The following is a 13,329-nucleotide window of genomic DNA, read 5'->3' on the forward strand; positions in this document are numbered from 1 at the left end:
CAGCCCTCTGGAACCAACTCCCCCCAGAGATTAGAATTGCCCCCACCCTCCTTGCCTTTCATAAGCTGCTTAAAACCCACATCTGCCGCCAGGCAGGGGGAACTGAGATACTCTTTCCCCCTAGGCCTTTACAATTTTATGCATGGTATGGTCTGTATGTATGTTTGGTTTTATAATAAGGGTTTTTAACTGTATTAATATTGGATTGTTATATGCTGTTTTTATTACTGTTGTTAGCTGCCCCAAGTCTACGGAGAGGGGCGGCATACAAATCCAATAAATGAATGAATGAACAAACAAACAAACAAACAAACAAACAAACAAACAAACAAACAAACAAACAAATAGACCAACAGTTTGTCCTCTCAATGACCAGGGGTCAGTCCTTTCCCCCTGCTATTTAATATCTACATGAAACTGCTGGGCAAGATCATCCAAGGGCATGGGGTGAGGTATCATCAGTATGCTGATGATACCCAGTTATACATCTCCACCCCATGTCCAGTCAACAAAGCAGTGGAAGGTGATGTGCCGGTGCCTGGAGGCTATTGGGGTCTGGATGGGTGTCAACAGACTCAAACTCAATCCTGACAAGATGGAGTAGCTGTGGGTTTTGCCTCCCAAGGACAATTCCATCTGTCCATCCATTACCCTGGGGGGGGAATTACTGACCCCCTCGGAGAGGGTCCACAACTTGGGCATCCTCTTCGATCCACAGCTCTCATTAGAGAACCATCTTTCAGCTGTGGTGAGTGGGGTGTTTGCCCAGATTCGCCTGGTGCACCAGTTGTGGCCCTACCTGGACCGGGAGTTACTGCTCACAGTCACTCATGCCCTCATCACCTCGAGGTTTGACTACTGCAACACTCTCTATGTGGGTCTACCTTTGAAAAGTGTTCGGAAACTTCAGATCGTGCAGAATGTGGCCGCGAGAGCAATCATGGGCTTTCCCAGATATGCCCATGTCTTGTCAACTTCCCCCACAGATTAGGACTGCCCCCACCCTCCTTGCCTTTCGTAAACTTCTTAAAACCCACCTCTGCCATCAGGCATGGGGGAATTGAGACATCTCCCCTGGGCCTATACAGTTTATACACAGTATGTTTGTGTGTATGTTTGCTCTTAATAATGGGGTTTTTAGTGTTTTTTAAATTATTAGATTTGTTTTACATTGTCTTTATTGTTGCTGTGAGCCACCCCGAGTCTGCGGAGGGGGCAGCATACAAATTTAATAAATAATAATAATAATAATAATAATAATAATAATAATAATAATAATAATAATAATATAATAATATGGATATCAGAATCTGTTCCACTGTATATTTGAGTATCATTGGGTGGTTTTTTTTAGGATTCATGAAATAGCTAAGATGTACAAAGTACAAGGAACAAACTATGTCCTTTAAGCATTGTTTAAAAGGCAGATTTAAATTTAGAATTCATTGGCTCTTCGTTTGAGCTACTGTCTTCAAGAGACACCCAACCATCAAGATACATGCATTTTGAATGTCAAATTTATGTATCAGTGATGTTCCTTTTCCACTTAATATATGGTCAGTGCAAGGGCAAAGCAGTGATATTTAAAGCTGATGGGTCAATAGCTCCTATAATCCACTTATTACAACAATACTCTCATTAGAGCTGGGATCCAACTGGAAGTTAGGGAGAAAGGGGATGGGGGAAGGTACTACTTCTTTAGATAATTGCAATAAGTCAATGTGATACGAAAGAAACTCAAGAGGCTTCAAGATTTAATGTACTCTGCTTGGCATAATATTGCAGATCTGAAAGACACAAATTATTGCATTAAAGTAGAATTTAATTGGGAAAGGTTAAGATGTAATTGCTGCCTATCTTACTTTAATCGGAACTGGCTTATGAATAGTTATTAAAAATGACACTCCAGGTTAATTTTAAAAAGGGGCTAACATCACTAAGAGTGTAAAATATACCCCTGAGATCCCAGGCATCTATTATTTTGAAAAGGACTAACATGGCTTTACTCTTGGCAAACCATTACTTGGTTGGTTATACTGTGTATATGCATACAATGAGAATAAAGTATTATTTCTTTTATTTTATTATTTGCCTTCTCCTGCTTGTATGACAATAGACAATTTCAGTATGACAACCACAGTAGTCTCTAGCATTGATGACAACAACGAGACTTATTAGACCTCAGGTCACACTGTATTTGTTATTTGGTATTAGTCTGCTTGTTGCTTTGGGGAAATCTCAGTTCTTAGAGATTCGGTCAGTACCATTAAAGACAAATATTTTTTGTAATATATTACATTGGCTGCCCATCAGTTTCCGGTCACAATTCAAAGTGTTGATCATGACCTTTAAAGCCCTACATGGCATTGGACCAGAGTACTTCCGGAACTGCCTGCTACAGCACGAATCTCAGCGACCGATAAGGTCCCACAGAGTTGGCCTTCTCTGGGTCCCGTCGACTAAACAATGTCGTTTGGCAGGCCCCGGGGAAGAGCCTTCTCTGTGGTGGCCCCGGCCTTCTGGAACCAACTCCCCCCAGAGATTAGAACTGCCCCCACCCTTCCTGCCTTTCGTAAACTACTTAAGACTCACTTATACCGCCAGGCATGGAGGAGTTGAGACACCTTTCCCCCAGGCTTTTTTTAATACTTTGTTTTATGTTTGATATGAATGTTGCTGTTTGGTTTTTTAAAATAATGATAGGGTTTTATATGTTTTTAATATTAGATTTGTTCCACTGCTATATTGTTTTTATTCCTGTTGTGAGCCGCCCCGAGTCTTCGGAGAGATACAAATCTAATAAAATAAATAATAAATAAAAACAAATATTGGGAACCTACTGGGAATATTTTATTTTTTTATTTTATTTATTTTATAAATAAATAAAATTTATTTATTCTCAGGGCGAATAAGTTTATTTAGACTCAGGGCGGCTTACAACATGTTAGCAATAGCACTTTTAAACAGAGCCAGCATATTGGCCCCACAATCCGGGTCCTCATTTTACCCACCTTGGAAGGATGGAAGGCTGAGTCAACATTGAGCCAGTGATGAGATTTGAACTGTTGACCTGCAGATCTAGCAGTCAGCTTTAGTGGTCTGCAGTACTGCACCCTACCTGCTGCACCACCTCGGCTCAGATATATTGTCCAAGCAATATCCCAGATATTTAAAGCAGCCATTCACAAAAGCTGTTTTGTCTTAAAGCCAAATCTTAATTTGATCCTGAAAGAACCGATGCATAGCATCTCAAATAATTAGTTTGGTAGCCCAAAACAAGGTATTTTATATCTAAAAAGCAGGCACAGGTTGTCCTCAACTTACAACAGTTCATTTAATGACCAAAGTTACTGTTGGTATGTCTCGGTATAGCTAGGCTATGAGACCTTTGACATACACTGAGCAGAGAATTTAAACAGAGTGTGGTTGTATGGCAAAGCCCAAGAAAAAAGAGACACAGACTTAGTTATGCTTAATAAGTACTATTCACATATATACAAAACAGAAACAATCCATAACAAGCACTAAGCCATACAATATAATAAGCACTAGGCAAATACACTCCCCCCTCAAGGCAAAGCAAAAGTGAATGAGCGTTAAAGCATCATTGAGGGAAGGAGTACTGGCGCCCTCTTATGGCGAACCAGCCCAAAATATTTAAAGTGAAAATACAAGAGACTACAATAGGTAGTTTACAATGGCAAACCCTAACAACCATGTAGCTTGTACTAACAGTTACAAAGCTTTTTTTTCTTCCTACACATGTGCAGAAGCAAAATTGTGCGATGGGAATGTACATGCGCAAGTGAGCATAGCGAACCCGCCCCTGGGTCACACAATCACCACTGGTGGCCTTATGACAAGCAAAGTCAATGGGGAAGCCAGATTCATTTAACAGCCATGCTACTAACATAATAACTGCCCTGATTCACTTAACAACTGCTGGAAGAAATGTCATAAACTGGGACAAAACTCACTTGAGAACTGTCTCATTTAGCAGCAGAAATGTTGGACTCAATTGCGGGCACTAGTTAAGGACTTGCATCTCAAGTTTGCACACAGATCAAACTTCCTAGGAACCATACAGGAGTAGGAGAGGATATAATTCAAGGCAAGACATTATGAGCCACGGCGGCACAGTGGTTAGAGTGCAGTACTGCAGGCTACTTCTGCTGGCTGCACTTTGGCAGTTCAAATCTCACCAGGCTCAAGGTTGACTCAGCCTTCTATCCTTTCCAGGTGAGTAAAATGGGGACTCAGATTTTTGTGGGCAAGAGGCTGACTCTGCAAACAGCTTAGAGAGGGCTGAAAAGTATTATGAAGTGGTATATATTGTGTTTTATATATAAGAGCCTGTCTTTTAGTTTTTGAACCCTGAAATCAGTGCTTGGCCTTATTGTCATGCACTCAAAAGTCCGATTGGGGTTATTATCAAGTGATGTCTTATTTTGGGGGAAAACAGGGTAAATTCTACAGGGTAATTCTACCTTGCCAACCTGAGCATCTTCAAAGAAGGACTTGAAAAACTTTTTGTCTGATGTCTAGAAGAGTCATCACCCCCTCCAGGTCAAATTATTGTGTAGCCAACAGGGGACAATATTTTTCACTGCAAAGTCAGCCATAAAAATGAATTGATGTTAATGGTCTCTGGCCTCATTCCTAGAGTCGTTTATCCCCTTCCTTTATGGCCACATATTTTTTTCCTTTTTTTTTAGCTTTAACATCACACAAATGCAATGGCAACCACAGAATTAAAAGACACAAAATAGCGTAATGGTAGACGTGCTGGGTAGCCACTATCCTTGTTCAGAAGTCAGAAGGAAACAACAATTCATCCAGATTACCTACGTTTCTTCAACACTCCGTGGCTTGCATTGGCTGCCGATCAGTTTCCAGTCACAATTCAAAGTGCTGGTCATGACCTTTAAAGCCCTACATGGCATTGGACCAGAGTACCTCCGGAACCGCCTGCTACCGCATGAATCCCAGCGACCGATAAGGTCCCACAGAGTTGGCCTTTTCCAGGTCCTGTCGACTAAACAATGTCATTTGGCGGGCCCCAGGGGAAGAGCCTTCTCTGTGGTGGCCCCGGCCCTCTGGAACCAACTCCCCCCGGAGATTAGAACTGCCCCCACCCTTCCTGTCTTTCGTAAACTACTCAAGACTCACTTATACCGCCAGGCATGGGGGAGTTGAGACACCTTTCCCCCAGGCTTTTTTATACTTTGTTTTATGTTTGCCATGAATGTGCTGTTTGGTTTTTTAAAAATATTGATAGGGTTTTATATGTTTTTAATATTAGATTTGTTCCACTGCTATATTTTTATTACTGTTGTGAGCCTCCCCGAGTCTTTGGAGAGGGGCGGCATACAAATCTAAATAATAATAATAATAATAATAATAATAATAATAATAATAATAATATGTCCATAATGACAACAGGAAAATTGGTAGTGGAGGGAAAGACACAAATACAGTGGTACTTCTACTTAAGAACTTTTCTAGATAAGAACCGGGTGTTCAAGATCTTTTTTGCCTCTTCTTAAGAACCATTTTCTACTTAAGAACCCGAGCCGGGAAAAATTTCCCAGGAAATTTGAGAGCTGCACAAAGGCCTGGATAGTTTCCTGCCATTCTCTCTTTAATCTTGGCCATCTCAGGCTTTTCTGGGCCAAACCTAGGAGTCACCACAGTGGCTTCAGCCAAACCTAGGAGTCACCACAGTGAAGGAAAGGCGCCAGCTACAAAGCGAGTGAGCGAGAGAAGAGGGGAGCAGATAGCAGCAGCAGCAGCTGCCTTTCAGTCAAAGGAGTGAGAGGTTCCCCACTCTCAACCGCCTGGGTTTCTCTCTCTGGCGCAGTGTATGGGAGGCAGCATTGCGCCAGGTGTATGGTAGGCACATGCTCCTCCTCGCCGCCTCAGAGTCCCTCTTTTTTTTTAAGCCTTAAAGTTTTGGATTTTTTTGATTCCCCTCACCTCACCTTCTTCCTTGAGCAGAGACTGTCCTCCTCCTCCTCTTCCTCCTCCTCCTCCCACTCAAATTCCGAGCTTTTATTTCTTTCCTAATACGTTCGCACACATTATTTGCTTTTACATTGATTCCTATGAAAAAAATTGCTTCTACTTACAAACTTTTCTACTTAAGAAACTGGTCATGAAACGAATTAAGTTCTTTAATAGAGGTACCACTGTATAGGGCAGGGGTGGGCAATTAATTTTGCCATGGGGCCGCATGAGAAATTGGGATGGTTTTAGAGGGCCGGACTAATATAATTAACTCAATTCTACCCAATACTGTATATTATTGGGTAGAACTGAGTTAATTATATTATTATTATATATTATATATTATATATTATATATTATATATTATATATTATATATTATATATTATATATTATATATTATATATTATATATTATATATTATATATTATATATTATATATTATATATTATATATTATATATTATATATTATATATTATATATTATATATTATATATTATATATTATATATTATATATTATATATTATATATTATATATTAATTATATATTATATATTAAACACCCGGTTCTTATCGAGAAAATTTGGACAGACCTCCGCAGGCCGGTCACAGACAGCAGGCGGGCTACATCCGGCCCTCAGGCCGCATCTTGCCCAGGTCTGGTATAGGGGATTGTTAAAGGTGTGAAGATGGTGAAGGGACTAAACGGGGAACCTTTTTTGTCTCAGGTGCCAAAAGAATGTGCACTCACAATAACATGTGCAGGCACGCCCACACCCATAATGCAATGCCCTCCCCCCACACATACACACAACCCATGTGCTGCCCCCCTGTGCATGTGCACAGCCGTCATTGAAACCTCCAAACTTCGGGTAGGCCGTTGGGCTGTTTTTCACTCTCCCCAGGGTTCAGGAAAGCCTCCTGAAGCCTGGGAATGGCGAAAAATGGGCCAAAGGGCCAACTGGAAGTATAGAAATGAAACAGAAGTGGAGCCCATTTCATCCGCAGCCATCAAGGCTTTCCTGATGGCTGCTGTAGCCAATAATAGAGCTCTGGATCGATCCAGAGCTCTGTTATCAGCTGCAGAGGCCTTTCCTAAAGGCCTTTCCTGAAGGCTTTTCTAGCTGATAACAGAGCTCTGGATTGATGTGGAGCTGTCAGAGGCCTTCAGAAAAGCCTTGCTGGCTGCAGAAGAAATGTGCCGAGGTGTACACAACTGTCCAAAGCCGAAGAAGTTCCTGAAGACTTCTGACAGTGAAAAGGAGGCTGGGGATGATGCACACAAGTGAACATCCGGTTGGCCCATTGAGCTGTTTTTGTGATCCCCATGTTTCAGGAGGTTTTCCTGAAGACTGGAGAGAGTGAAAATGGCCGAAAGGAAGTCCAAAAATCAGCTGGCCAGAGTGTGCATGTGTACTGGAGCTGACATAGAACAACACCTCACATGCCCTCAGATATGGCTCTGCCATGCCACTTGCCATAGGTTCACCATCACTGGACTAGAGTTTTCTCCCACTCTTGTTAATTTTTATTATGGAGCCAGAGGCAGTCTAATTTGAAGCAAAAGGTATTTACCAGGCCCAACTAAGCCTCCTTCAAAGAAACATTTGCTAATATTCAACTTCTGATCCTTCATTATGAGATGACAGAATTTTAGAATTGTCTGGTTACAATACAACCCAACCAGTGACTTGAAGAAAGTAGGAAAGAAACATCCTTTTTAAAAACTACTTGTATATAATACCTGCATTCAAAGCGCTAATAAATATTTCTTCACCCAGAGGGTCGTTGGTTTATGGAATTCACTTCCAGAAGAGGTCGTGACAGCTGTCAGCCTGGATAGCTTCAAGGCAGGATTAGACAGATTCATGGGTGCCAAGTGTATTGGTGGTTATTGAAATGGATGTCCAAGTGCCACCTCTATGTTGGTTGAGGCAGGCAGGATTCCCTTGAGTACCATTTGTTGGGGGTCGAGGGAAAGGGAGGGTTTTGCCTTCTCTTTCTGCTCAAGTTCCCCATGGACAATTGGTGGCCCACTGTGTGATACAGAATGCTGGACTTGATGGGCTTTGGCCCGATTCAGCACGGCTCTTCTTATGTTCTTATATTGTCTAACTGATTTTGACCTCATTTGTCAGGTTTATACAGTATTCTTTCAAAATGGGAAAATTTGTGCGCCTTCCAACGCACAAATCCCAGCATCCGGTGAGGTCCCACAGAGTTGGTCTTCTCAGGGTTCTGTCAACCAGACAATATCGGCTGGTGAGGCCTAGGGGAAGAGCCTTCTCTGTGGGGGCCCCGGCCCTCTGCAACCAGCTCCCCTCAGAGATTTGCACTGGCCCCACCCACCTTGCTTTCTGAAAAAGTTTGAAGACTCATCTTTGCCGCCAGGCCTGGGGCCATTAGATCTCCCCTCCCCGACCAACGAATGTGTTTAGAATAATCTATGGATTGAGTGACTGAGAATTGAATGTTTTTAAGTTTTTAGGATGTTTTTAAAGTCTTTTAACTGTTATTAATTGGATCAAAGTTTTATTATGTATTCTATGTTTGTTGTGAGCCACCCTGAGTCCACGGAGAGGGGCGGCATACAAATCCAATTAATAAATAAATAATAAATAAATAAATATAAGCCCAGGAGGTGAATTTGGAATAGATCGCCCAGGTTATAAAGGTGTTTGGGGTTTAAAAAATTAAGGGCCTTTTTGTAGAAAAATATTAATCAGGGGTTGCTACTCATATTTGAAGGGGGAAAAAAGATTTCCAGGACAGAATTAAATACCCAGAACATGGAAGGTTGAAGAGAGTTAGAATTGCAATGAAAATGAATCTTGTGAGTTGTGTGAGTTGACAACATGGACAAGGTGGACAAAGATTCGGGTGTGGAAAAATGAGGCTCCAAATATTATCCCGCCAGAGTGAAATCATATCTTTAATTCCCACTGTCAGCTTCAGGTGGTCTGGAATCCATCTCTTGTTTGAATCAATTCAGTATTGGCTTCCCAAAACTCTCCTAGCAAAAGATGACAAGCATTGTGATTCTATCAAATCTAGAGAGTCTCTGTTTGAAGAAGGCTCGATTTCGGGGGAATTGGAGCAAAGGAGGAGGTGGAAGGGTGAAGGATAAACTGGACACCTTTACACCTTCATTATAACATAAAAAAGGGCACTCATTTAAGATGGCAAGAAGAAGCCACTCATTCTAATACTGTTGCGACAAGGAAGTGATGTATAGCCATTGTGATTCCACAGAGCTTTATCCTATGCTCCATAAAATTTGTCTATTCCATTTTTTAAATGAATGAATTTGGCAGCTGCCACTGTTATTTTCTGAACCTAAGTTCTCTAGTTGTCTCCAACCTTGGCAACCTTAAAACTGGGGGACTTCAACTCCCAGAGTTCCTCCTTAAGTCCACAAGTCTTAAAGTTTGCCAAGGCTGGAGACCCCAGCTCTAGTTTCACTATGCACTGCACTCTCTTTGAATCATCCTCAATTCCTCCCCCTTTTATAATTCTGTTTCCACTCGAAACAGAATATGCTACGAAAATAGACTAACAATCCTGGGCCTAGAAAGCCTAGAACTACGGCGCCTAAATCACGATTTGAGTATTGCCCACAAGATCATATGCTGTAACGTCCTACCGGTCAATGACTACTTCAGCTTCAATCGCAACAACACAAGAGATTTAAACTTAATATTAACCACTACAAACTTGACTGTAAAAAATATGATTTCAACAATCGAGTTATCGAAGCGTGGAACTCATTACCGGACTCAATTGTGTCAACCCCTAACCCCCAACATTTCTCCCTTAGACTCTCCACGATTGACCTCTCCAGGTTCCTAAGAGGCCAGTAAGGGGCGTACATAAGTGCACTGGTGTGCCTTTCGCCCCCTGTCCAATTGTCTTTCCTTTCTTTCACCTATCATATATATTCTCTTCCTTTCATATATCCTCTCCTCTAAGTTCACTTTTACCCTTATATATATTACCACATGCCTATTTTTCTTCCTATGTATTTGTGTATTGGACAAATGAATAAGTAAGTAAGTAAGTAAGTAAGTAAGTAAGTAAGTAAGTAAGTAAGTAAGTAAGTAAGTAAGTAAGTAAATAAATAAAATAATTGTGTAGGGTAACAACGAGAGAGAAGTGTTTCCCTTCCCTCTCTCCAAAGCATGCAAAATATTATTCACATCCATCTCTTCTTAGTTCACGCCCCACCGTTGCCCTTAATTTATGGGGCTACAGCAATTTCCCCGAACCCTTAGGAAGAATAGGGCAACGGTCTGATGTAACAAATCCTGGAAGAGTGTAAATGAGATGAAAAGTATGTATGAGCTTCACAGTTAAGACCCTACTCTCAAAGACAACAGAATCATGGAAGGTTGAAACATTGATTGTATTTATTTATTAAAGTGATATGCCATTGAAGCAACTCTGGAAAAGCTTCATAGAATTCTAGGAACCACAGAATTGGGGTAAGGAAGCTGTTGAGGTTAGCCTTCTGTTTAGTGCAGGGATTGAAATAAAACTCAACTGCAGCATGACCAACAACTGTATAATGGAGTGCGTGTCATTTCTCTCCCTTTGCCTCAGGCAACACACTATATTGAATCAACGCCACATTCCTGTTGCCCTTTTCTGGACCTTATCTATGTGCACTAAGCCATCTAGCATCATTATTTAACAGCTCTCTCCAGGTTCTAAGAGGAAGGAAGGGATACAATACCACAAAGATCGCTTCCACTTGCCTTGTTCCATAATTTCCAGGAGGCCTTTCTTAATTAGCTCGTCCCGGCTTTGCCTTGTGGATGTCTTCTTCTCTAACACTGCAAAAAGGGGGGGGGGGGGGTTGTGATTATGATCAACATGGAACATCAGAGTTGACAGTCAATGGAAATGAACCGTCTAAGAAGACTGCATGAATGAATGATGTCCAGCTTGAAATATGGCATAGTGAATGGAAGACCACCAGTAAAAATCATTTTTCCCCTCCGTTTTTTTTTTTCAAACTGTATCAATGATTCCTAATTTTTTGTATTCCATTCTTCATCAAGCAGTTCAGGGGACTAGTTCAATCATTTAGAGCTAGCAGTCGTTCTTAAACCCGCATCTTTCAGGGGGGGAAATTGGATAGTTCCACCTACAACCAGCATGTCAACATTGGCTGAAGAGAACAGAAATTACATTGAAGTAAGTCAGGTCAGGAAAGTCTGATTTAGGATACAAATCCAGTTTTTCCCAATTGATACATCAGAATATACAGCAAACTGGTTATATTATGCAGGTCAAATATTTTGCTTTCTGCAAACAAATTGAACCCACACTATTCTCTTAATCCTCCATCAAATCACATAGAAACATAGAAGACTGACGGCAGAAAAAGACCTCATGGTCCATCTAGTCTGCCCTTATACTATTTCCTGTATTTTATCTTAGAATGGATATATGTTTATCCCAGGCATGTTTACATTCAGTTACTGTGGATTTACCAACCACGTCTGCTGGAAGTTTGTTCCAAGCAACTAATGCTCTTTCAGTAAAATAATATTTTCTCATGTTGCTTTTGATCTTTCCCCTCAGATTGTGTCCCCTTGTTTTTGTGTTCACTTTCCTATTAAAAACACTTCCTTCCTGAACCTTATTTAACCATTTAACATATTTAAATGTTTCGATCATGTCCCCCCTTTTCCTTCTGTCCTCCAGACTATGCAGATTGAGTTCATTAAGTCTTTCCTGATACGTTTTATGCTTAAGACCTTCCACCATTCTTGTAGCCCGTCTTTGGGCTCGTTCAATTTTGTCAATATCTATTTGTAGGTGAGGTCTCCAGAACTGAACATCTCTAAGACTTTCAAGTCCTACTATCCCACTCAATGAGAAGACCTAAAGCAAGGTTACATATATTTTTTTTCTTCTGCATGCTCACATTTGCCAACCGGTCAGGAAGGTAAGTCAAAACTATCCCTAGGAAGGATGATGAAAGAAGGATAAAGCTGAAAGGAACCAACAGGTCTTGCTGAGAGAAATTTAGTAAAGACTAAACTGCAGGCAGGAAATCTCAGTTTGGTTCAGTTCTCTGTAGGGACATTGCTGGCCCACGTGAAGCAGTTCATAGTTAGACAGAGCTATTGGCAGCTCTCTGGAAAAGGGATCACAAGAAGTAAGAATATTTCGGACAAGAACAAGTTAGACTACATGTGATTCTTCCTCATTAATATCATTACAAATATAAAAGCATAAACTACAAACCATTATGACAGGGTCACAAAAGAGAGAGACATACATACATACATACATACATACATACATACATACATACATACATACATATATATATAGAGAGAGAGACAGAGACAGAGAGAGAGAGAGAGACAGAGAGACAGAGAGAGAGACAGACAGAGAGAGAGACAGAGAGAGAGACAGAGAGACAAAGAGAGGGACAGAGAGAGACAGAGAAAGAGAGACAAAGAGACAGAGAGAGAGAGAGACAGAGAGAGAAACAGAGAGACAAAGAGAGAGACAGAGAAAGAGAGAAAAAGAGACAGAGAGAGAGAGAGAGACAGAGAGACAGAGAGAGACAGAGAGACGGAAAGAGTATAAAGAAGGAAAAAAATATGAAGGAGGAGGAAGAGGAGGATGGGGATGGAGAAATGAGATGGAGATGGACTGAGCAGAGAGGTCTAATCAATTCTGAGATGTTTAGCTTTGTTGAAATCATCCATGTTGAGCTAGATATTGCCACCCGTTGTCCTTTGTCAGCCTAAAAATAGCATTTGGGGGCAAATGGTTGGAGTGTATGCAGGGGTGGGCTATTGCCCAGGCAGTGAGAGAACGCAGTGGGGTAGCAAAAATGGAGCTCCACCCCAGAGCACCCAACTTGCACTGAAAGATGTTGAAAGAAAATGCAGGGCTTCCTGCATAAGCCACGCCCACAGTGTGGTAGGAAAAAATTTGGTAGCCCTTCGCTGCATTTATGTGTAGACATATCCAAGACTTTCCTAAAGCTACAGAAAAGTCTCTGTTTTAAATGCTCTCAAATTTATTACAGTATATTTTTTCCTGAACTATAATAAATTAGGCTTTTAAAAAAAAAATGCCATAATTCTTTCTCTCTCTCTTTTTTTCGGTCTTCCACTGGAAATATTGTTAGATATTGCAGGCTACCTCCAAAGTTTTATTTTCTTTTATTTACTGTAAACCGTGAATAAAGCCCATCAAAGCCATTTATCCTGAGTATTTTGTCTATATCTCCTACTGAAAACTCCTGCCTTGCCCTCAAATAGCACTTTTGGCAACCACACTATAGGTAATCCTCA

The 13,329-nt window shown here is 41.0% G+C and overlaps 1 protein-coding gene across 1 annotated transcript in view; it reads right to left on the minus strand.

Annotated features, from left to right (window-relative positions):
- Window positions 1-13,329, minus strand: part of PHACTR3 (phosphatase and actin regulator 3) — a 339,793-nt gene that overhangs the window by 174,139 nt on the left and 152,325 nt on the right. The window contains exon 3 of the mRNA XM_070744525.1: window positions 10,762-10,839. Within this exon, the coding sequence (XP_070600626.1) occupies window positions 10,762-10,839 (78 nt within the window). The remainder of the gene's footprint in view (window positions 1-10,761; window positions 10,840-13,329) is intronic.

The sequence above is a fragment of the Erythrolamprus reginae genome, chromosome 3 (genome assembly GCF_031021105.1).
Source record: "Erythrolamprus reginae isolate rEryReg1 chromosome 3, rEryReg1.hap1, whole genome shotgun sequence".
NCBI classification, from domain to species: domain Eukaryota; kingdom Metazoa; phylum Chordata; class Lepidosauria; order Squamata; family Dipsadidae; genus Erythrolamprus; species Erythrolamprus reginae.